Raw genomic sequence first — 26,024 nt, forward strand, 5'->3', positions numbered from 1 at the left:
GTATGGAAACACTTGAGTGGGATCTACATGAGATAGCAGTATAGTTCTGCTAACATTATACTCCACCCAGGTTAATCCATCTCCTGTGAAACCTACGCAGAGCTTTAGAGTGACTCCGATAGTTCAGCTAAATGGATGTGTCTACGTGGCACTGCTCAGTGCTGGGTAGAAGTGCTGTGGTCCTACCTGTGATTTCAAACGTCAGCCTCTAAATATTCTGCCCCACCATCACTGTAACAGTAGGTCACTGCTGAGGAATACAAGTCAGAGTCACTTAGCAAATCATCAGGTTGTTTCCTGGACCTTCGTCTTTTCCCTTCTTCACCAATTGTTCAGCAGTGGCAGTTCTGTAACTGGCATGGGAAGTGCCATTCTCCCTCTCTTATTAGTTCTTCTGAATGATTCTTCTGTCCAATTCGTGGCTGTGCCCCAAGACCACCACCTCGCAGATGTGCTCTATGCCTTCCAGCAGAACAGCAGCAGTGGCATCTGGGCACATTTTCCCTGGCTTGGGACATGCCTCATTTCTGACATTTGCCACAGCTTTGCTGATTCTGTTCTTATTGCCCAGGACAAATGCCCAATTTCCAAATTTTTGTGCTGTTTCTATTCTTAACCCACTCATACGAGCCACACATGAGGGCCACCAGTTTCACAGAGCCACCCAAACTTTCACAGGAATAATAATACCACAGTGGACATACAGTAAGACAGTGTCCAAAGGGTGACACTTGGACATGTTGTGCTGGGTACCAGCAGGTGAACAAGAGTTAACCACTGCCTTATCCTCTTTTCACAAAGACCCACCAGGCTTCATGCTAGGCCTGCCCTCAGGCACTGGAGTTAAAAACCAAACGAACAATTGAATTCCTACATTTAGATTGCGAGTCCAGACATTTCGAATCCAACCGGGATCTTTCATCAGTGGAATCTGAAAGAAACAAAGAATAATGAGGAATAATATGGTTAATTAACTGTGTACAGAAGTTCATGTATCCAGGCCTCAATGATGGTCCTTGAAACCCAGCTGCTTTAATGAATACTTTGGATGACACTGGAACAAGTTTCCCAGAGAAGTTGTGGGTGCCCCCTCCCTGGAAGTGCTCAAGGCCAGGTTGTATGGGCAACCTGGTCTAGTGGAGGGTGTCCCTGCCCATGGCAGGGGGGTTGGAACTTTGAGGTCCTTTCCAACCCAACCATTCTATGGTTCTATGACTCTAGGATATGTTATGGAATATCCATTTGGTCAGTTTGGGTCAGCTGTCCTGGCTGTGTCCTCTCCCAAGATCTGGCCCACCCCCAGCCTACTGCTGAGAAAGAATGTTGGAGAGACAGCCTTGGTGTGTGCCAGCTCTGTGCCAGCAGTAGCCAAAACCCTGGTGTGTTACCAACACCCTGCTGGCTACCAATACACAGCACAGCGCTGTGAGGGCTGCTGTGGGGAAATGTAACTCCAGCTCAGCCAAACCCAATATACCAAGTTTGCTGGTGGTGTATGTTCTGAAGACGTTCATATTCCCTCATAGTCAAATCTCAGAATTTTTCAAGCAGAAGTGCTCACCGGCAAAACCAACTTATTTTACTCTTTATTATTCTCAAGTTATGCGACAGCCAGAATACTCAATGGAATCTTACTGAGCAAATAGAAAAGGCATTAAATGATCCCTTTCTGAACTATCTCCCATTTAAATATTGCTAATGAAACAGTAACAAATAAGGAGGAATCAGAAATAGTAAAATAAGCATTAGAGAAATAAATTCACCTAGTTCTGGTAGGTGCAGTTCTTAAAGGTTCCATTAATGTTCATTACACTCACTCACATCCTCTGCTATATGTATAATTAGAATAACTTCTCGTGTGGGTGACATGAGAAGTAACTTTGGGGTGGCACTATCAGGAAAACACAGTAGAGGTCTGGCACATAGCCCTTCTCTGTTCACGATAATACCTTGCATTAGGGATTGCACCACACTATTCAAACACAATTTATTGAGTCTCTCAACAACCCTGTGGGCCAGGAGGTATTATTAATTCCATTTTCCAAATGAAGAAACTGAAATACACCCTGATTAAATGACTTACTCTGTGTTACAAAGGAAGCCTAGCATCAAAATTAGAAACAGATCTCTTTCCATCTGGCCCATTGCTTTAACAACAAAACGATCCTATCTATTCTCATAGCAGAACAAAAATACTGGTACCACTGCATCAATAATTACATGAACAGAAATGCTTTTGCAAGCTAAATTATTAATTGAAATACAGATGTGTGTGGTATGCAAATGCTGGATTTAATATAATTACATTTTCCTGTTGCATGTGCCTGTTTGGGTTTAAGAGATACCTTGCTGCTTTGTTGACCAAGATAGTGGTTTGAAGATATCATAGCAGTTGACTGCTAAGTGATAATGCTAAATATTTTAGAATGTGAAATATTACAGTTTCATCCCATTTTACACAGTCTGAGGTATAGGTCTCAGTGTATGTCTCTAGTCTTTGTCACTTTTTTAATTCTAGGAGCACTTCCACCTCCTAGGGAGAGGTGCCAGCCCTGTCCATTTCTTGACCATGTAATAATGAAACCCAGATGTGCCAGCTGGATGCAGTGTTTGAGGAACAACTGGGTTCATACCCTGAAAAATGTCTGTCCCACAGCCTGGCTGTACCCTCTGGATTTCCCAAAGGAAATCAGCTATGCAAAACAAGAACCAGTTTGGGTAGCAATCTGCAGTCTGTGCACGCTGGTGGGTCCAGTAGCTGCTGAGTAGCTGCTTTGGGGGTGGGCTGGAAGGCACGGCTGTGAAGGCAGGCAGTAAACTAGGATGTGCCACCTTCTTACTTCCAACATCAGGGACATGTTGGCAGACTGGATCAAGGGGTTTTGTACTAATTCATCCCTTCTTCCTTCCTCTCTCCCCAGACTTTGCAGTCTGGTCTGGAGTCCACCCAACTAGAAAACAGCTCAGATGAATAGATTTATTTTCAAATACCTATATTCATTAAAGGACTGGACCTTCCTTCCTTCCTTCCTTCCTTCCTTCCTTCCTTCCTTCCTTCCTTCCTTCCTTCCTTCCTTCCTTCCTTCCTTCCTCTCTTTCTCTATTTCCTTCTCTTTCTCTCTTTCTCTTTCTTTCTCTCTTTCTTTCTCTCTCTCTTTCTTTCTCTCTCTTTCTCTTTTCCTCATTTTTGTTCCCTCTTTCTCTCCCTCTCTTTTTCCTTTTCTTTCTTTCTTAAAAACAAGCAAAGTTCCTGATAAATCACATCCACGATTAAATAAATAAATCTCAGAAACACAATAATAGGAACTGCCACAGGAAAACAGTATGTTTCATTAGCAGAGCAGTCAACTGTGTGTTACAACAGAGTTGGTAATCGTACAATAGTGCTGCTGCCTGTGCATTCAGTTCCTCTGAAAAAGATTGATCAGAGTCAGTCCTGTGAAACATTCTTTGTGTACTGGTGTAACAACCACGCGACTCTCCAGGATCCCTGCCAGCAGTTTAAAAGTACAGTTAATGTTGCAGTTAAGTATTTGATCATCAGAGTTGTCTAATCTCTGCCTCTGCTCACATTTGAAAAACAACCCTAAGGCGCTTTCATTCAGTCTTGCAATTAATGGAAAAATTTAGTATGTATTGAATGATATTTTGTCCATTGTTAGACTGACTGTTATAAATTATCTGTCTGCCTTTCCTATTTAGTAAGCTTGGAAACACAAACTGACATGAGTCAGTCATAAAAATCATTTTAAAGCAGACACAATGCCTCAGACATTTTCTTCAGCTGTGCCAGTGTCTGTAGTCACCCTGCTGACCTTAAAGAACAAAGCGAACGTAGGGAAAAGACGACCTTGTGCTTAAGCTAGTGAAATAGGACACAAGGGCTATTCCTGTACAAGAAAACTAAACAGAGTCAAGGCACAGGCGGAGGCTCTGGGACACTCTGGTCTGTGTCCTGGCGCTGGAAGAACAGTGCTTGGCACAGCTGCAGCCCCAGCCAGCTAGCAGTTCCCTTGGGAATGAGCACAGAACATTTCCAACAGGCATCTGAGTGGGGCCAGCTGGTTTTGGGGGTTGAAGGAGCTTAATAGCACAGAGGTGACTAGATCATACCAAGTAGCATCAAAGCTGTAGGATGGGCCCTGTCACCGTTTAGTTCACTAGCACCAGTGTAGCCAAGAGATCCAGATCTCCTCTGGAGCTATCTAAACGTTTATCCTTCCAGGAGTGTGGACATATCACAAGCCCTGTTGCTCAGTTCTCCTGATATCTAACAGGAATAATATCCTCCTAAACTGTCAGACTAAATTCATTAATGTTCATAAGAAAACTGTAAAGTGGTGCGAAGCAAAACATGCCTTTTCACCCCTAAAGAAGAACTTTATGACCCTATCTTGGTCAGTCTGGGAGCATGAAGCCAAGCTGTACTTTTCCCAGCTAAATATGAAGTGTTTAAGAATTAAGAGATTTCTCATAACTGATACAAGATGGAGTAAACCAAGAGAAGATTCAGAGATAACAGATATTATGGCATGATATCTGCAGAACAACAGATTAGTCTATACTTCATACTCTCACTAGAATGAAAAATATGTCTTATATAAAAATATTGCAAGGAAAAAATGAAAAGGTGGTAACTGTAATCCATGTCTCCTTGGGAGAGATATGGAGATGCAGTGAGCATGAAATGCAACAGGAAACATTTAGGCATTAGGAAAACTTTATAATACCAGGAGTAGGCAAGCTCTGGTATGGCTTGCCAGAAGAGGCTGAGATCTTTCAGAGCAGGCTGAACACACAGTTGTCAGAAATGTTTTAATTATAGTTGAATTTCCCTGTAGGCATAGAAATGGACCGGATGATCTCTGAGTCTCTTCCAGCCTTGTATTCTATTATTCTGTGATAAAGTGAGATGGCAGGATGAGGCTGCATTTTCAGGAGCTCTTTCCTAGCAATGAAATCTCGCAGTGGAAAAAATACAGAAGCTGGCGGCAAAAACTCTGTTAAATGAAATGTTTTGAATCTAAGAAAATAGTGCAGAAATGAGCTGTAGGGAAGCTTGTAGTAGCAGCGTAGCGGCAGAGTAGTCAAAGGACAGGCTGGGTGACCTAACAGGCTCTTCTGTCTCAAACTTCCGACTCAATCTCATGATATCACCTGACTGGTGTTTAACTCATCACACTGATGCAACAGATGTTGTAAACAAAGTTACTCATTTGTGAATTACTCAGCTAATTTTAATCTGCTTCCTACAGTAATCATGCCTCTTGATGTAGTTAAGTACATACTGTATGTGTGCTTCGTTGCTGCTAATACCAGATAGAAACATCCTATTTCTTCCCTTGAGGGGCAACTGATTTAAAAAAATAATGATAATACCCACCTCTGATGCCCAGAGGTGGCTTACATTTTCTCTGTAGCGTGGGTGCCTAGGGCAAAGGAGCTGATCGGTTCTTTCACAGGCACCCAGAGGCAGTGCCTTTGATGAGGGGATGCTATCTCCACTACAGACCATCTTTCAAGCAACAAAGAGGAAGGAGGGATGCCTTCTTTTAAGAGAAGATGACAATCCTAAGTTCATCACATGACCAACTTATCTTGCTCAATGACCTAAAGAAAGAAAACCATTTCCTAGTATGTAGAATAGTCAGGTTTGACTGACAATATTAAGTTTTTCTGGAGAGGTGTAACTAGAGTCAGGTGAAACTTGGGACATCAGTAAATAATGTGAAAGAAACGTAACTACAGAGAGCTCTGCTAGAAATTGCAGTAGTGAGTTCCCAGTCAAATGGCCCAATGTCTTAACCCACCAAGCCAAAGAATTGCTGTCTACGTTTACTTTCTACAAGAAGGCTACCAAAATATGGCTGCTGGTCTATAGGAGGCCATATAGGAGGCTACAGCACATGGACATCAGCACAGCACAGTACTTTACAACATGAAAATCATAGTCAAGCTTTATTGTAGGAAGTGGAGGAGGCCCAGCAAGAAACCAGTTCTGCTTTATCACTTCACTCAAACTTGGCCTGTATCATTGCTTTCAAGTCAAAGGATGCTCAAGCACTTCAGTAGCTCCAGGGTCCCAAAGCATCACCTGGAGAGGCACAGGTATAGGGGTGGGATGATCCCAAGCAGCTTGGAGCCTCCTCACTTGCCCAGCCCTCACAGCCTGCATTGCTCCAGGGACAGCACAAGCACAATGTTCTCCCTGCATCGACACCGCTGAAAATACAGGTAGCTGCTTTTACACTACCTCAAGCTCCTAATGTATTTTAAAATCTAGACTTACGCTGAATCCAATCTCAGCATTAAAAAAGTAATAATATTCATGGCATTTCTGTCCTGGAACTCCAATCTTCTTGCTAAGCATCAGTGGGAGAAAAGGAACTGTTGGACTGCTGTGATCTGCAGCAGAGCCCAGGCATGGTGGTTTGCTAACCACATTTGAAAGTGAGTTTGAGTAAAGGTAATACTAAGCACTGGAGGAGGGGCACTACAGGGCAGTTAAATTATTTATCCAGGCACCTCGTCGCGTATGTCCCAGCACTGGGTTAACCCACGAGACTCCAGCGCCAGTCTGTGCTACACACCCTCCCAGCCCCGTGCCTCATGCCAGGTCTGAATTCTTTCTGCCCAGCTCCTCCCATTCCTTAACCCCACGTTAGTCATTCACGGCAAGACTTATCAGCTGTTTATCTAAAATCTTGTGACATATCTGTTGACAGCTGATAAAGGCCATTTCCTCATCTCCACCAAACCATTCCACTGGAGGAGCGTGTTTGACCGTGGCCTCCATTGGCTGACGTGGTGGCCCCACCACCACGCCTGCAGATCGCTTTTGGCGGATATTTTAATGACTGCAGTTAACACCGCACCTGGGAATGTTCTCTTACGAACTACCCCAGGCTACCAAAAGGTGTTTCATGAGGTGATGTGGAAACATCACCCGATCATCATACCGTCCTTCGTGGCTTCAGCCTTTCCAGACCCAGGGGCCTCCCAGCCCTCTCCTTTACAAGGCAGCCTCACCGTCACACCTGGAAATGGGCGCTGCTGGCTGCAGCTCTCCACTGGACCACGGCGGAAGGCCATACATGTCTTTCATCAGAGGACTGTTAAAATGACTGCCTCCTCCTCACAGTTAGGGGCAGAAAGCTGGGGGGTGATGGAGCTGCATGATTGTGCTATCTGCACCGTACATGCCCTTGCATGTTGGGCTTAGCTTTGTGGCAAGCTTTGGGTCATCCAGACCCTCACTGTTAAGGCAGAGGAGTTCAGAGCTAGATCCAGCAGAATATGGAATTTGCACCCATGGAGAATTTGGAAACTTTTGGTTTTTCATGATAAATAGAGAACAGACCAAGCTGATGCCTGCGCCATTGGTATCCATTCTGAGACACCAGATACGTGCTTAGTCATGTACACAGAGGACCCTCAGGAAGAAAAAAAGGAAGGAGCTATTAAGAAGCTCTTGGCTTAGTTCAGACATATTCTGGTCAAACAAGCAGGGCAGCAGAGCTAAACCCGGAGCAGTCTTGTTTACAGGCTTGAGAAACTGGGTTTGTGACACACGCTGGATCCTCAGGCTCTGCAGCACCCAGAAGTACACAGGAATAAAACCTGGTATAACTGCTGTGCTGCTGCCTGCTCTTTAAATAACACAGGGCATAGTTTGTGTGTGTTTTCACTTGCTAGCGAATTTTGCCATAGGTCACGTACAAATACTTTACAGAAGCTTGTGGGCAGCTTTTGGAAAGGAGCATTTCCCTGATCCTATTTGTTTTCTGTGTAAATCCGGGCATGAGTGTCAGGACTGGGGATGGGGTTAGGAAGATGACAGGCACAAAACTGGGTGCTGCACACTGAAAAGCTGTACGAGCCTTTCATGTTGTGAATTGAACCCTTTGTCCATTCGCCTGATTCAGCTGCCTCCGCAGCAGCATAAATGTCACAGCAGCAAGTGGGAGGCAATGGTCACATCTGGGGCCGGCCTTTAAAAATCAGCTGGGCTTTTTATTGTCTCTGTTTACTCACTTTTTTTGCTTATAGACTTCCACTCAGAGGTCTTCCCCTTGGGTATCATCGCTATTTTAGAGTGCAGGTGATGCTTCCCATCCCCCTGCCCATTGATTTGTGGTAAGCTTCCCATCAGAATGCAATTTATTTAGAGCAGATTAAATTTCACCACAGACTGAAGTTGCCTCGAGTCAGTACTGATATCTAAGTACTTATGCGTAAGTTACCATCGAGTCAGCAAGTGTACCAACAGAGTAATGTGCACATCAGATTTCAAGATATGGCTTCATGACAGGTTTGAAAGAGTGAACACAAGCCTGCGTTAAAGTGCAAGTGAATTAAAATATACATGAGGGTTTTTTCCGCTTTTCTCTATCCATCTGGGAAAAAACAGGTTTGCTATGATTCTTTCAAACCTTTCATGCAGTCAAATCTTAAAGCCTCACACGCATGTTATTAACTGCAGATAAAATGTGTCATTGTCTTATAAGTAGTCTTCACAGTTTTTTTAAAGGCATTTGCTAGCCACAGCTTTTTAGGAAGTAAGTTTAGGTCATTTTATGGAACTTGGGTATGTCTGTAATATGGAGAGGACAGAACTTCTGTCCTAAGATCAGATTTCTGAAGTGGAAACAACAGGAGAGGTAAAACAATCCTACGTCTGAGAGGTGGGTCGGGAAGTTTGGAAACTTCCATTGCAGCTGGCACTATCGAGGCTTTCTGTGCTCTGCTGCACAACCCAGCTTCTGCTTTTTTAAATATAAAATAGAGAAAACAGTATCAACCTCAGACTACTGTTACGAAACTGAATTTTTCAGTGTTCACAAAGGTTCTGAGTTCCTTGGGTCAGTACACAGGGCTCACATGTAGTAAAGACTACGTGTATGTAGAAGTAAACACAAGTTCATAAATAGACTTTGGAAGCAGTTCCCTGCTGGATTTTATCCAGGAGGTCAGAAAATAAGGAGGAGGGGAAAGCAAAGTGTGCCTTTCGTCACATGTGATTTGTTTTTCTCACTAACGCGACACACTGTTCAGGACTATTTCTAGGAAGAAGGAGGCGGTCATAAAAACCAATCAAAATAAGCTACAACTTTGCTGACGAATAGATAAACAGCACATGCAGAACAAGAGGAAGTTTTTGACTCAAATTCTTGGGCAGAAGCGTCACAGAATGCAATGGGGCAGGAGCATATCATTCCTGTGGCGCAAGTTTAGTATTTGTTCATATAGAAAGCTTTAAGTCTTTAGAAATATTTTAAAACATGTTAATAATCCCTTGGGCTTAACTGGGCTTTAATTAATACTAAAATAATTGGGTTGACTTTTAAATTCTTCCACCATGTAACAATGTCACACTTTTAGAGGTTCCCTGCCTCTCCTGCTTCCCTCAGTATTTTGCCTAAACCGGACTCAGTGGCCTGGCACCTATCACTCTCTTTTGTTAAATGTCGTATAGTTTTTCTCCAGGCAGTGCAATGCTATGGGTAAAGCTTTACAGACCCCCAGCTGTACAGAATGCAGTTAACATCACCAGCAGATGCTCCGCACGGGGCGCACGGGGCTGCCTGACCCGAGAACAGAGCAACAGGTCCTAACAATAACTACAAGTGTTTATTTCACACTCCTGAAGATGCCATTGCTGCTAGGCTGGTGGTGAAGCAGCGCCAGATTGACACAGCAACAACCAGCTGCCTTCAGGAATGCTTTGGGACTCTCTGTTTTCTGGATTTGTAGTTTAAGAACAGTATAGAGAGACAAGTGTCAAGACCTGTGCCACAAACCTCCCCCAGCATCCAGCGACATGGCCGAGGACATCAGACATCCATCTCTGTCAGTGGAGGATCCTGACTGGTATTTCTGTTACCTACACAGGGCTGGTTTTCCCCAGAAGTTAAATCAAGGAAACATTCAAAGCTCCATTTTGTGAATCATCTTTTATTAGGTAGGTTGGACTTTAAAGGTACTCCTGCATTCAGATGGATGAAGGATTATTAACTGCTCTGTGAAAAATGAACACCTCCTGATACTCCAGACTGGCAGGATCCATTTTTAAATTAACTTCACAGATTAGAAAGCCAGCAAAAAGTGAGACAGTGACAAGACATAATCTGTTCATTGTAGCAGGCTCCAGCATATTTACTTGTTTCTCTTCATTATGCAATGCCCATAATGTAATTATTCCTACGAGAAGGAATTTCCGCAGAAAGCAAGTACATAGGTCCAGCTGTTCTTCTTTTGCTTGAGGTAGCAACACAGGACTACACCTTTTCAGAACCTTTCTCACTCAGGTCACAGTTTTAATTATGCAGCATCAGTTGAGTAGAAAGGTGTCCTCCGTCTGGATTGCTTTGTTAGTGTTAGTGGGATAGCATTAGATTTGGAGTCTCCATGGTGTACAATGGTGTCCTGGTTTCAGCTGGGATAGAGTTAATTTTCTTACTAGTAGCCGGTATAGTGCTGTGTTTTGGATTTAGGATGAGAATAATATTGATAACACACTGGTGTTTTAGCTGTTGCCGAGCAGTCAAGGACTTTTCAGCTTCTCACACTGACCTCCAAGAAGAAGGTGGGAGGTGCCCAAGAAGATGGGAAGGGACACAGCCAGGACAGCTGACCCCAACTGGCCATAGGGATATTCCATATCATATGACGTCATGCTGTGTACATAATTGGGGGGTTGGCCGGCAGGTGGTGCAGCTCAGGAACCAGCTGAACATCATTTCCACGTGGTGAGCAATTGTGCTCTACATCCCTTGTTTAGTATATTCTTTTAATCATTATTATTATTATCATTATTATTATCTTCCTTTTCTGTCCTATTAAACTGTCTTTACCTCAACCCATGAGTTTTACCCTTTTCTTTTCAATTTTCTTCCCCATCCCACTGGGCAGGGAGTGACGAACGGCTGTTTGGTTGTTTTAGCTGCCTGACGGGTTAAACCATGACAAATGCAGAGACGTTTAACATAACAACCCTCCTATATTCAGCCCAGATGTACCTATCTGACTTTAATGATGGAGAATAGTACCCCTGACTTCAAGGCCACCTTTCTTAGGTGGGATCAGATCCTTAGACCTCCATAACAAAGATCTGCAGTCCCTGTCTCATCAACAGGAAGTGTGGCGTTGCTAGAGCATGACCCATCTGAGCTACCTAAAGATGGCACAACATAGAGCGCTCAAATACAACCTGTTTTCTGTAAATGGACCTCTGGCCTGTCTTGGGAAGACCATTTCCATAACTATTCTTTTCCTTTACATTTTTCACCCTTCTCCCCCACAGGATAGATCTGCTTTTGTACCTTGCCTAAAGCATACCGCGTCCATCAGGAGTTGCAGCTCTGTGAAACGGTCAACTTTTCTTTGGCAAAGCTCTCATGGGCAATGGAAAGGTAAAAAGCAAATGCAAATACATCCTGAAAATCTGTACAGCAGTGAAAAGAGCTTCATTTTTTGTCAGTATTAAATTATCCAGGGTTTACAAAGGAAAAGAAAGTGCACGAAGACTCACATTTTATACTGCTGTTTGCTGGCATTCAGCACTGCTTAGAAGCTTTAATGGTGGCCCATTTCACTACACACTGTACAGGGACAAAACAAAGAGGTTGTGCTAGGGTGTCTCTTTTGTGCAATCCTCCCTAATTTAAGAAAGCGAAGGATTTCCAAAGATTAACATTCAAAAGTCTGGTCAGTCATTCATCGTCTGCTGCTTGTCACCAGCTTTATCAATATAATAAGGAACAAGATGTCTTTAATGTAGGCAGTGTAGGATGAGCTGAAAAGTTTGCTTGATGTGTATGGCAGGGTGAGGAACGTGCTGCCCAGCTGCCGCAGGGCCGGCGAGCGGTCAGGAGGTATGTCAGCTCCAGCACTCCCAATGTCCTTGTTTCAGGGACGCTTGTCTGGGGATTTATAAAGGCCTTTGACAAAGCAGAAAATAACCCACCGGCATTACCAAGCACATAAGGCCACCGTTTTTCAATATCTGTGAACTGGCAGAAGCCAATTGAAGTGAGGAACTGCCTCGTCCATGTGGAAATGTCACGAAAATCCCCAGTGAGCAGCACGTTCCCTAACCTTAGCAGAAACCTAAGCGAGCTTACAGTTCCCTCTGTAGGCAGTGGAGAGGTAGAGACGATTTCAAGGATTGATTTACTCCAACACCGTTGTTTGTAGTTGGGGAAACAAGCCCTTTTGTAGGGATTTCCTCTCCTTCCACTGAACACAAATGCGGTAAAAAACCCTGCAGCACCCTATTTCACTCCCTCTGATGTGGGTGGAGATGAAATGAGTCCATGGGAAAGCAGGAGGTGGGAGGCCCAGGGAAGCTGTGGGGATGAATCCCTGGAGCAGCTGGGACTGGGGCTCCTCCCCCAGATGCCGTGCGAGGAAGGGCTAAAGGCTGATGCCTCTGGCCTTCGGCAGTCCTCCTCAGTGGAGGGTGAAAAATCCCTCCAGCTCCTGCCGAAAGGTAAGGGAAAGCATTGCTGGGCTGGATGCAGCCTAGCTCTGGCATATGTCTTATACGGATGCCCTGTGGAAGGGAAACCTCTTCCCCACAAGCCAGTGCACCCACCCCTCTGGATCTGTCATCCCTCACACCCCGACTCTGCTTCACTCTCGCCATTAACGCCCCATCCCGGCCCAGCCTTTCTTCCAAACCTGGCTCCATCACCACAAGCTGTCCCGCTGATAGTCCTTTCCTACTTACAGGCTACAAGAAAAGTGCCCGGTCCGTGCAAAAGCTAAATATCTCTGTCCTGCAGTAAACACTGGGTTAATATTTAGTCCAGAAAATTTTCATAGTGCCTCATCCATCACAGAAACTTCCCTCTCCTGCCCAGCTGCCCAGAACCGCTGAGAAAACAGTTGGGAAACTTGACCATTGCCTCTCCTCCAGCACTAACCTGTCACCCATTAGGCACAGGCTGCCTGCAGGAAATTAGACACCTGCTTTGGTCGTCTTCTTGCAGTCATGAAGGGTTGGTGTAGTATGTCGGCCAAACCCCTTTTAATAAAGCACCTTTTTGTCCATCGCAGAGTTATGCCAAGACAAAATGCCGTTCCCTTTCTACCATCTGTCTTCTTTGTGCTTCACAAGTCCTAACAGAGCTTTCTTTTCTGTACCATTTCCTGATGATCTGAGATTTGTGCAGTGCTTACAAGAGGAGGAGGAATATAGAAATCAGTGAACTAGTCACATAAGAGTTATGGGAAGCTACTTATTCTCAGCTATACCATTAGGGCCTGACTATCCACAACCTACCTACCCTAGGGGGAAAAGAGAGAGAGAAAGTATATTAACTTTGAGCAAAATGTAAGCTTTATGGCACAGTTTATATCCAAAGGTGTTGCTGCAGAAATGTTCGGTGGCTGTCTTCATGGGCTCCTGCTTTACAAGTCTAATACAGCTGCTGGAGGGGAGCAGAAGGGACAGACGTAAGGAAAAATAAAGCAAACTTCCTTCTTCCATCATTTAAACTCCCTTCACTTAATGTTACTTTTTACGGGGGGGGGGGGGGGGAAGTATTATTGTGTTTATAATCTCTTTATTAAACGCATTACCCCTCTCTTATATACAGCACAGCCTCCATGAATCTCAAAGCATATTACAAAAGATGTTATTAGCATAATTCACTTTCAACAGCTGGAGCAACTGAGAAAGTTGCAGTGGGTTATTGAACCTCATCCAGCAACACAAGGGAAAATAGCTTTGTCATCCTGCCTCAGGCCAGCGCTGCAGTGATTAGCCCAAGAGCTACAGTTCCTTTCTCAATCATAGCTGAAAGTCAAGTCTTACTTGGCTTACATTCACGTTTTGGCCTCAATTGCACGCACAACATAAAATTTCCAGGGGATGGGATTTATGAGTAACCAAAATTTTTTACCAAAGGACATGTCTGTATTGCTTTAAATTAGCTCAGTTGCAATTACTGTTGCATTTCCACTGACCTTCCAAAAAATACCAGTCTCGGTCAGTGAATCCAATTTAACTAAGGATATAAATATGAAGGACATTTAAATACCTATGGGAAATCTCTCCTTCAAGTTTAACCTGTTTTGTTTTAAATTAGGCTAATACAAATTAAGGAAACTGTTGTTTTTCAAGAGAGATTTCATACAAATATTTCTTGCAATTTATTTATTTATTAAAGAGTATATTTCCTAAGTGTCCCTCTGCAGGAAAGCCCCCCCTGCAGATATCTTTGACTCAAAAAAACCTCTAAGCAAAAGCTGGCAGACTGGAGGTGCTCAGACATTTGTGATGAAAGGGGATGCCTGAACTCGGAGATTTCTCGGATTTACTGGGATGGAGATCTCACAAAGCCCCGACTAATACCTCTGCCTCATGTTTTTCTGCCTTAAGCATCCAAGAAATAATGAGTCCATGGAATCCTAAAATACTTAGGAAAAGATAGGGCAATCCATCATGATTTCCAGATTTTAAAGGAAAATTAATGATTTTATTAGCAAACCTATGCAGAACTCCTAATTGCTCGTGTAAGTAAAAATTAACCTTGAGATGCTTGATGATATATTATTTGCTTTTTAAAGGTCACCTGCATCCTGTAGCAGATTGCTATATGGAAGCTATTAGCATCAAAGCTGTACTACGTGCAGAGGGTGAGCAAAGAGAATTGTGCATTATACTCCAGCATAATGCAGCAAAAATACCCCTGAGATATAAAACATTGATGTAAAAGTATAAATGAAAAGCTTTCATACTGGTTAGCAGGTACACAAAATATTTGGATGTAAGGCTACATCCAGATTAAGTGACTTTTTTTTTTTTTTTAAAGGACACATCCAATTTAACTGGCCATGCTTCCGCAGGCTGTTAATTATCACATTGCCTCATTTCTAACAAGCAGATAAATACAAGGCATCAGCCATAACTAACGTGTCTGACCACTGGAGGTCACTTTTGGTTTAGAAATCCTTCACTTTGGAGGCCCTTTGGCAGCAATGCAACTTCTGTGAAAGCAGAAACTGGAGTTTCCAACTTGTTCATGAAAATTCATTGGAAAATATTTATTTCATTTTAGGATTTTGTAGCCCAGAAGGGCTTCAGGGAATTAGAGCAAATTATCTTCATGAAACAGCTATTCTCACTGAATTTTTTCCCTATTACAGAGTTTTGCAATGTGGCTGTTTTAGCCAAAGAGACAATAACATTAATAAATCAATGGATTGAAACAACAACTATAGGACTGGGTTAGAGTGAAAAAGAACATATTTTTTTGTCTTTGTGGCTATGCAGACACATTACTGGGTCTGTATTTAAAAGAAGAAAATGTTAAAACTATTCTATGGATCAGATATTAGCTCAAAGCCTTGGCTCACTTAGCTCAAAGGCTCCGTTTCAGGCTTTTGCCACTGAAGTAAAGAAGGAGCAAAGAACAGAGGTGATATTCTGTGTACTGGATTAATCCCTGCAAAATCTTACTCTTCTGAGGGGCTCATCCTTAGATGATTGATACAATTGACTTCAGAGGCAGAGCGTGTCTGAATAAAAAAAGGTGGTTTAGACCAGCCTCCATGTTCAGCCTCTTTCTTTCTGCAGTTTTTCTTGTTTTCTCAGGCTGTCATCTCTCTTGTTTGGGAGCAGCCATGCAACCCCTTCGTCCCTTGTATTCCTCATCTCTGTAGGGCAAAGGACACTTAGCTCATCCGTTATAGCAGTGCATTTCAGCAGCGATGCCACAAAACCAGCATTACCCCAAGATCAGGCTTCTGCAAAATTCAGGAAACAGAAGGGGGAAAAAGCAAGAGAGGGCAAGAAAATATAGAAAACACATAAATCCCTCCATCAAGTATTTTCTTCTTGGCCTTTTAGAAGGAAGGCTGGAGAATTTACTGTGAATGGGCATGTCTCTTGCCTGGTAAGAGTGCCTGAAATGCAGTGCCTGCTGTATCCGAGTAAATGATTGCTCTTTCATGCCGTGGTCTGTGGTTTTGATGATGAACTTCCTGGGAGACTGTAAAGATAAAAATCACAGCTTGCCACTTGTTGAAGATTTAAAGAGCTGTAAGTTCTAAGCGGCACTACTGAGGGATAAACAGGCTCTTTACTCCTGCCCCTGAGCACCATGGCCATGCGGCAGAATTATCCAAGACATTGAAACCTCATCTTCCCGGACGCCTTATTAAAAATACATGGCTTAAACATTTTTTACTTACTTCATTTTTTATTTCAGTTGCTGAAACCTAAGCAAAACTCCTGCGCATGCACACAAAATTCCTGCCCAGGAGGGCAGTGTCAGGCTATATATGACACCCTGCAAAGAGGCTCTGCAAAGCTGACTGGAGGCTCTGTGCTATCAGCTTTGCAGGGAAGCCACCCCAATATAGCAACGATGGGCAGTGGCGCAGGTGTACAGAGAGCTCAGGGTTGGCAACAAAGGTGCAACAGAAGGTACCAGCTCTAGTTGGAACCATACAGACCATAGGTTAAATGAGAAATGGTTTCAGGAACTTCTTTCTCCTTCTGCACTCATATATATGACATTATACTGGTAACGTCTCGGAAAAAATGGTGGCCAGTTTTCCTGTGAGGCTGGCTGCTGGTACCAAAAGAGAGAAAACTAAGTCTAAGCATGATCTCAGGATCACTTTCCCTCCTCATTTCATGAACTGCAATCCCAGGTGGGATGTGCCTCATTTCTGATCCACGGTGCATTTAAACCGGGAGCGTGGGGGCTTGAGCTGTAAGGCAGCGTGTCCTGGCAGGCTGGGCAGATGCAAGGCTTTGCGGTAAAACGTGCCCTTCTCTTCTTGCTGCTTTTTTACCCCACAGGGAAGCACAGCCTTGCGTTCTGCTCCCACGGTCCCTTCCATGCCCGTCTCTAGCCCTCAACATATGCAGCTCAGTTTGCAATTTCTCAATTATTTCTAGCTCTGTAAAAGTAATGAGATCCACAAGACCAGTTGCTCCCATCCCCTTAACACCCCTCTCATATATGTAATTTCGAGCAAAGCAAAAGACAGTTCTGCATTTCCTGAACCATTTTGCCATTAATGTTCTTCTCCGATGAGCTCCCCAGCTCATCCCCATTAAAACCAGAGGACACACATTCTAGGGTGCCCACAGGATTGTCCCTTTCACACACACCCTGTTATGGCACCCGCAGCCTCGTGGCTCCCTGGGTGACGATGGTGGGAAATGCTCAGCTGATGACAGCCCAGCCCTTATCTGCTTGCTGATTCGGAGTAGAAGTTCTTTGGAGCCTGCAGTGTAAGCGCCAGACTTCTGCTGCTTTTCAGGAAGCTTTTTCTTATCTCCCAGAGACAGGGGACTTTAAATGGAAAAAAGTTTAACCTTTGCCATGACTGGAAAGAGCCTGATAAATTTTTGAATGCAAACATCTGAAAGTGGGTAGCAGGAAACAAGTATGTATCACTGCTTTCAAAAATCTCAGATTTCAAGGCAGCCCTGGTGTTTGTGCTTTCTGCCTGTTTGGGCTGGGTTTTTCTTATGTGCTCCACTTTGAGGAGTGTTTTGCACTTGCAGCCCAGATCTCAGTGTAAGTTTTGCTTAGCCACTCGGTCAGGGCTGCTGAAGCTCACCCCTGGGCTGAGCAGTCCTTAGGCCGTGGCACAAACTGCTGCGCCAGGTGAGATTCAGCTGTCATGAACAACTACAAGGAGCAGGAGAGTCAGAAACAGAGAGGTTACCACTCCGTTTGCGTTTACGGCAGCATAAGATAAATGTTATTAAAGCATTACTCATCCTGCAGAGAAATGTTACCACGCAAAGGCAGGGTAGGTGACAGGAACTGGGGGGGCGAAGCAGCTGACAGCCTTGATGCTATTTGCCCTCACAGCTTATTGCCCTCACAGCCTTTGGTCCCCGTGGACCAAGCTGAACTTTCAAATCTATATTAAGGCAGGGCAGGCTCTCTGAGACATGATCTCCTGATACAGAAGGATCGCTGACCTCCAGCAATCTGCTCTAAATAAAATGCAAAAGGACTCGGTCTCCAGAGGTGCTCGGGAGCTCCGGGGTGAAGCACGGGGAAGAGTCCGGGTTCAATTTACTGTTTGTTTTTCAGTAGGTGGGAAGGCAGCACACGTGCTTGATACTGAAGGAAAGCAGATCTGCGGTGAATACCTTTGAGGCTTATTTATCCTTGCAAAAATACATCCTCCAGTCACTGAAGTGTCAGCCCTCCAAAATGGGAGCAAGGGGTCGCAACCAGGCACCACCTGCTCCCCGGGCTGCAGCTGCTGACCTGCCGGGCATGGCGGGGCAAGGCCACTGTGGGGGAAAGAAGGCCCTGCCTCTGAAAGGCCTGAGGGCTGCTCAGCAGACGGCTGCAAAAAGGCTCACCAGAATATAATGGAACAAGAGTCCAGACCGTGGACCCTGTGCATAGGGCAGTAGTTGAATCCTTGTGCCTGAAGTGGTACAGATCAGCTGCAGGTCGGAAAGCCAAGGAGGGAACCAGGCCCCATGGGAGAGGGAAGGGACCTTCGCTGGGGAAAGTCCATGGGATGGGGCAGTCCCAGAGCCCAGACTGTGCCCATCTGCAGGGACAGCTGGGAGCGGTCCTGCTGTCAGAGCACCGGGGAACATCCTTGCTGTAAGGCGCAGGAGACTCGAGGTGACCGCAGCCACCGGGTAAATGAGCTCTGATCTCCAGCTGCTCTGAGCCGGCACCGCATTGGCAGGGTGGGAGCAGTCCCTGGCCCTCACCCGCTCCTTCCGATTTACACAAGATGACAGTTTTCTTGCAGTAAAAGTCTCACAGTGAGAGACACGCAGATGTTTTTAGCTTTCCAAAGAAACTGGTGCTAATTAAATTCTTATCCCCCTGCAATTTGGCAAACCCAGGACTGCCTGCAGCCCTGGAGCAATGACAGTGTTTTATCAGTGACCCAGTGGTTTGGCCTGGGACTGGGCAGGGACTGATGGAAACTTGCCCTTGAGAAGCCAACCAGTCCCTCTCCCATGGCAGCATCAACTGCAGCTGTAGCACTGGCAGCAGATGGCAACTTAACTGCAGCAAGGCTTTGCATTTCTGGAAGGTTTCCCCCAGAGGATCTCAAAATACAGTAGAAGCTTCAGGTTAAATTAACCTAAAAAAAGTTGCGGTGGAGGAGGGAAATGAAGGTTACGGTTTTCAAGTTTGCCCTTTTACTTTTGGTACCCAGCACGAGTGGCTCAGGGGGGATTTTCACAGATGCTCAGCCCTCGCGGTTCAGGTGGAATTTGTAGAAGTTCCTCTGAACATGAAGGTCTCGAGCTGGGATCTCAGAGCAGAGCTACCTACAATAAGTGGAAACACTGGAAAATAAAGCCTGAGTTTTGCCTAGGGCAGTATGGGAAATTTGTATTTGATTTGGGAATTTCCACAGATCTCCGTGGGTCTGCTGCGCTTTGACAGGCCCTGTCCTGCACTAAAAATTTGGTGATAATGAGGATGGGTGAGGGCTTTCAACGTCCCCCCCTAGATATTTCTGTAATTAAATGTGAACGGCATTGACAGCACCTGTTAGGTATGCTACATAGCCCACAGTATTTTATTAGTTATCAGGTAAAAAAACATCTTTATGGGGTCAAATTGAAAGAAACACCAGCATGTGGAGAGCTTGAAGATGTTTTAATAATATTCTCTTTTCTCCAGTGGGGGGGTGGTGGTAAATATGTTACTGGTTTTCAATGCCCACCACAAAGTGTAACTCAGAACATCCCCCCGTGGCTCAGCCCTCAGGAGGAAGGCAGCAGTGCCCAGGGATGCCAGGGGACCAGTCAGGCCAGGCACCATGTCCCCATCCCAGATAGTCCTGTCACCCTGCTGAATACAATTGCTCTTTGTCCTAGGCTGGAGGAGCAGAAACATCCTCCACACAAGGCCCAGGAGTGGCCATTTGGGCAGTATTTGGTTGGAAGAGAAGGTCCAGAGCCACCCTGGGACTCCTCCACTGCAGCCGGTGGCTGTCCCTGCAAAGCAGCGGCCATACAGCCCGACGCGTCTCCCCCCAGAGCAGCCTCACACCACCCTTCACTGGCAAGACACGCGGAGCACGGAGACTTTTCTTAAAAACAAAATAAATAACCCCCGACTGAACTGGCAAAACAATGAAAAAGCTGGAATCCAAACAAATGAATCACTCTATGTCCCCACCACCAGCCTCATCCCTGCACATCACACTCGCACCTAGCTGCCAACAGCAGCAGGTGACACCAGCCTGGCTGCCACCACATGCCCCACGCGTGCCTGTCCCACTCACAAAACGGGAAATCAGGTTTCTGTGCCCAGCACACGCCGTCCCGACCACGGCATCTCTTCGCTGCCGTTGTGATGTATGGCCTGGCTTGGCTTTTTGGCGCTCTGTGGGCACATGCCATAGTGGCTCCACCACCGTGCTGGGCTGCCCCAGCAGAGCAGAGCAAACAGGGCAGCACAGGGCCACCCCGCAACACAGCAGTGTGCCACCACTGGGACCAGGGGTGAGCGTGGCTTCAGGGAGGCACAGGTGAGTGCAGGAATGGTCCCTGCCCTCTCCAGCTCCCCCAGCCCATCTCGTTTGGCGAATATGCTCAAATGTGGTTGCCAGTCCCAGTGCCAGCCCTACGCCAATGGTGATGTTGGGACGAGTTCCTCACCAGTAACACATGGCCCAGCTTGTCAGACACTTACAGACGCTGTCACTGTCTGCAGGTTGGTAGAGTGTGTCACCGAGGGTTTGTCACCAATGGGAAGAGGGGAGTGGAGAAGAGCCAGCCTTGCCAAAACACCAGTGGCACAGCACTGTCACATTTGACTCCTCCATCACAGCCAGACCATTCCCCCGATATGGACATGTTGTCTTCTGTCCCTCCTTCTGTACATCAAGAAGTCCTCACCTCCCCAGCCATCACCTCCTCCCAACTTTGCAGGGTGCGATCTGGGGATATCGCCAGTTCAGGGGGCTGGGATGGACTGGGGAGGCTTTAGTCTGCCCTTCCCAAAGCAATCCAGAACTGTGAAATAAACACGAGAGAGCACTGTAGCATATAGCAGCCTCTCCCCAATTTAGGTACAGGAGAAATTGGTGCAAGAACAGGCTAGAGGTATCCACCTTTGCATTATCTGTACAAAGTTGTGGCAATGCACTATAACAATTGCAGAGGATTTATAATTATCTTACTCTCACGGGAGTTGTAGAAAGGCAAACACTTAAGGATAGCAAACCTAAATGGTCCAGCAGCAACCTGGGCTTCAGGTCATGCTGCTGCGGCAGAGTCCTCCCTTCTGAACATTCCCATTTCCAACAACACAGGTTAGTCACAATTTTCTGTTGAAACTTCACATGCCATCACATTGCCAAGGACTGGTCAAAAGTGGAAAAGAGGCTGGACTGATTATGCAGTTTTTAAGGTAATTCTTTTTTTTCTGCTTAATTTGTGTAATTACCTTCAAGCTGTCTTCCTAAGTGTCTTTCTGTTTCAAGTCTAAGGGCACTTGTGTTTAAATTCTGATACCACCGTCCCTGCATGTTTTATCAGCTTCTCTCAGTGGTGCATAATTTATTTGCTATTTTTTCTGTATTCCTCCTCTGAAAAGGACAGAAGTGTACAATCCCATTCATATCTTTACAGAAAGAAAATGTCTGTATGAAGTGATATTTGTGTGCTCCTCTTGCAATGTCATGGTAAATTAGAGGAAGTCTTTTGAGGTCTAGATGCTTACAAAAACAAATTTTTGCTTCTGGAAGCTTATACTTTTTTAATCACATGCTACATTTCAAAGCCTAGGTCTCATATGTTTATCTTTGCATATCTAGGGAATCTTTTTATCAAACAGCTCTCTATTATGACCTTTTAATATTCTCAAATATATGTATTCTGTTATCCCCTCAAGGACCACAATTTTCTCTGTTCTCTATGATATACAGACATGCAGAAGCACTTCAGTAAATCTCTGGAGGCAAATCGTCCTTCTTTTCTGAAGTTCTTAGCAGAAGCACAGAGTCAGCAGCTCCTGAAGGCCAATAGCAACAGTTTCAAATGATCTTTAGCACATCTATTTCTATCAGAAGTCCAATATGCTGAATAACACTGTTTATTTAGCTTGTAATGAAACTTACACATTTATTGCAGAACAGATTGTTCCATGGAGCAATGGGATCCATGATTTCCCTTAGCAATTTAACAGACTGCTATGAGAAGGAAATTCCCAGACAGAAACTTAAGCTAAAGTACACATCATACAAGGGCAATACTCAAAATGTTGTGTAGGACATCTTAATTTTTAATAAAACTGATAGCCAGAAATCCACTGATGTTTGAAGTTAAATAATTAAATAAATAAATAAATAAATAAATAAATCTCTGGTGCCTTTGTTTATATTCAGAGTTTGATTAATATAGAATGTAGTTGAGCTGTTCCTTAGCCCTCCAACCATCTGCTGACTATTGCATACCTACCTCTCCACACCCAGCCTCCACGCTGCTCAGTCTGTAGGGGATTTTCAGTGAAAACAGAAAGTTTCCACTCAGGTTTTATTAAGAAATCAACATCTATAAAGTATCTTCCTATCCATGAAAAATAGACATTCACCAACATGCAACACCGTTGCTCCCTGGGAAACCTGTGTCCTGATAGCGAGAACAACTGGTACTCCTTTTCATCCTCCCTGCATGTGCCTCCAAAGATGAGACTATTTTATATCCACATTCCTATCATCACCTAAACCTATTTATTCTATGTCTTTTACCTTCAAAAAGCAATTGTCCCTGATAACTCCCTAGGTACCTTCAGGAAATATCAGTTCCATGCTTAGACACACATTTCAAACACTGACATTTCCAGAAAAATCATGGATGCGTATGTCTATAAAAAGATATGGAAATTTCAGGTTATGAAATGAAACCATAAATACTAATTTCAAGACATGTAATTGTTTTTAAATCACTCTAATGCTTTTTTTTTTTAAAGTAATTGAAAACCTTGATTGTATCCCCTGTCTTTTCCTGAAACTTAGACAATTCCCAGACTATTCAGTAGAGCTGTTCCTATTTCCACTCAAAGTCCTTTCAGAATGCATCCTCTATCTTTCCACCAGAAAACTGTACTGACCCACATCCTCTTTAGCAGCATTAGGCATCAAGCCCAGATCTTAAAACAGAGGACTAAGCAACCACTGTTAGTGGACCATCAGTGCAGATTGTCTTTCATTAAGGCAGCTTCTATGATACTAAAAAAATTGTGGAAGACATTTCTGTATTTGTAACAGAGGTCTCACTGGCTCTTTTCTTAATGCAGCCCTTCAGAGCACACATTTACATTACTGTTTACATCACTTTCCCTCCATTATACCTAAAAGATATCTTTCAACAGTGCTGCTTTACACAGCCAGTGAGACAGCAAAGCAAACAATACAGAATCAGCCAGGTTTTCTTGTAGGATCTGACACACACACAACAGAAGCAAAAGAGGGTTTTCCCCATTCACTTTTTTTTTTAAAATGTCCACAGGTAGAACTAGAACAGACAACGTAACTATTAACAAAACACAAACTTCCACAGGAGAGTAAAAATCTGATGATTCTCAGTTCTACCTAGGTTCAAGCAGCACAGCTAATTACTTTTTTCTACGGCTTTCGGTGTTATTTACGCAAGTTTAGGGCATGAGCTCTTACCCAGGACCAAGGGGAGCCGGTGGGAGTCTCTGGCTGGTCCTCCTCCTCAGACGACATCCTCAGATGATCATTTTCCCCCATTCTTTGCAAACGCTACTAAAACCACTCTTGGTTTCAGCCATATACAAAAATGCTGCCTTCAAGGTTTAGCTGTTGACAACAAAGCTTCAGAGAATATAATTTCCCAGTAAGCATGTTTGCTTGCTAATTTTACCTGCTGAAGTTCTTGGAAGCAGTCAGAGCGAGAAACCTGAGCTCAGTAAACCGGAGCACACTTTCCTTGCAACTGACTCAAGTATCCTAATTAAGTCATAAGGTTCAGTGAAAAATTAGAGCCTGACAAACACAAATTCACTTCCAAACAGTTGGTATCCTTACTTTCATACGAGATTTCATGGTCCGACAGTTTGCTGAGTTATAAATTCTGTGAACAGAATATAAAGAGTTTTCACTGTCAATGTTTTATTACCATCTTAATCATATTTTGTATGGATTTGAACAGTTTAATTTTGTTTTCAGGACAGGTTCTTAATGTCAAAATCTAATTCTGCCTTTCTGCACAGCTGCACAACTCCATAACCATATGCATGTGAAGGTAGCACAGCTTTTCTGTTTCTCTGTGCAATCACGTTTGAAAGAGGGCCATTTTCTTTTCCGTTTGTTCCCTTCTGTCTTCTGCTTCTGTTTGGTTTGGTACCAGAATGTAGAATCCAATTATTATAGATCTCAGGCTATGTAACTTCAGACAAACTTGCCCTGATACTTGTGAGACTTGTGGTTCTGTAAGAGGGGGCTGCCGAGTCCAGCATCTTGAAATCACTTCTGACAGCTGGGAGGAATGGCAGCTTTGTCACCAAGATCAGGCCTGGGGAAGGCTTTGTGCCTGAACTCACTGCTAATTCACAGCTATGATGTGCTTTCAAATTCACAACCTTCGCTTGAATTTCATTATTTATTATTCCTCTGCTTACAAGGCATCCGGCTGCAGTAGCAGGTGAAATAAAATTGCCATCAAAACCCCTGAATCCTTCCGATACATTTCCGACTTTGGGCAAAGGTTTCTAATTCTTTCCACAGTTTTGTAACAAAATGGGCTATTTATAGCACATCGCTGCAGGAGAGTCCTAGAGTTAGCTATGAGCTGATAACAGTAATCAAATGAACAAATATGCCTACCTATATTTGATATTTAACCGTAAACTGTATGCAAATTCAGTAAGTAGGAAAATAATTAAGTGATGGAAAAAGAAAACTTTGGAAATACAACATTGAACAGAGAAATAGCCTGTTACCAGGTCTGTCATCACTGCGGTGTCCCTGAGCTGGGCAGCATGTAAAGGCAGAGACGACTGAAAAGTGATAGTCCTCTCTGATAGCGGGCAGCCCAGCAGGCATTGTCAGCTTGAGGATCAGGGTATCACGGTCGCACGGGCTGTGGTTTGACGGTGTGTTCTTTCCAACAGCAACATCAGCTTCAGCTGTACTTGCCTCCATCATCCACCTTATCCCAAACTACAACATGCAGGGCTTTTTAAAGTCTGAAACAGTTTCCTAAAACAATTTATTCTGGGGTCTGAAGAAGAGCTGTGAAATCCCAGCTGAGAGGGAAACCCACTGCTGCGTAGAGTTGCCTTTAAACTTTGGGAGTATTGGGAACGAGGTGTTATTCCTGTGCATCAACCAAAACTATGCTGCAAATGACTGAGATGGCAAAGGCAATGTCAGTTTGCATCACGGGACAGGCACTGGGTGCAAGCCACATGCTCTCGGCTCACTCCAGTTACTCCCTGGGCCTGTGGGAGTCCACGGGGCTGCCCTCAGCATCCCTCCTGCGCTGGCAGGCAGCCTCGGGCTGCCAGCTCCCACCTGCTCCGGCCCCTGAAACTGCCACTCTGACCCACCGGTGCCAGACTCCGAGGGACTTCCCACCTGATGGGTGGCTTTGGATCACAGGACGTTGACTTGGAAGATTTTCTGACCTAATAGTCAGAAAAATCGATGCTCACTTAGATTCTTTCACATTTCACATTAGAATCTCAGAATCTGAGGCGGCCCAATGGCCAAGTCACTCTCAGGTCGTAGGCTAACACTTCCCAGAGAAAACAGCACAGCGCTTGAGTTACCAAGATGCTCAAATTACTTGTTTCTGTTATACACCAAATGTTAAGGCTGTGAGCACAGAAACCCATTTGTTAGCTGTCTGACAGATCACATTTTCTTTCTGGAACAATTTCGGGGAAGGAAATCCAATACAATTCTTCTCATTTCAGCTAAACAGGGAAACGCCACACCTAATGAATTTCAATGGCATTCCTGCTTCTGCTGAAAGGTCTATTCACTAAACTTAAAAGATAGGAACCAATGTTTGTTGGAGTAAT

The 26,024-nt window shown here is 44.4% G+C and overlaps 1 protein-coding gene across 6 annotated transcripts in view; it reads right to left on the bottom strand.

Annotated features, from left to right (window-relative positions):
• The window catches only part of LPIN1 (lipin 1), an 88,362-nt gene that overhangs the window by 61,578 nt on the left and 760 nt on the right, over positions 1-26,024 (bottom strand). The window contains exons 1-2 of one of the 6 annotated variants that reach the window (XR_012834994.1): positions 23,647-23,788; positions 875-931 (exon numbers count right to left, since the gene is read on the bottom strand). Coding sequence is in view for 3 of the 6 variants with exons in the window: in XM_075750601.1 (XP_075606716.1) it covers positions 875-931; positions 23,647-23,727 (138 nt within the window). In the remaining 3 variants the exon portion in view is untranslated. Of the gene's footprint in view, positions 1-874; positions 932-23,646; positions 23,790-26,024 lie in introns of those variants that run through there. The other 5 variants (XR_012834995.1, XR_012834993.1, XM_075750601.1 and 2 more) reach the window with 5 other exon arrangements.

The sequence above is a fragment of the Balearica regulorum genome, chromosome 3, assembly GCF_011004875.1.
Source record: "Balearica regulorum gibbericeps isolate bBalReg1 chromosome 3, bBalReg1.pri, whole genome shotgun sequence".
NCBI classification, from domain to species: domain Eukaryota; kingdom Metazoa; phylum Chordata; class Aves; order Gruiformes; family Gruidae; genus Balearica; species Balearica regulorum.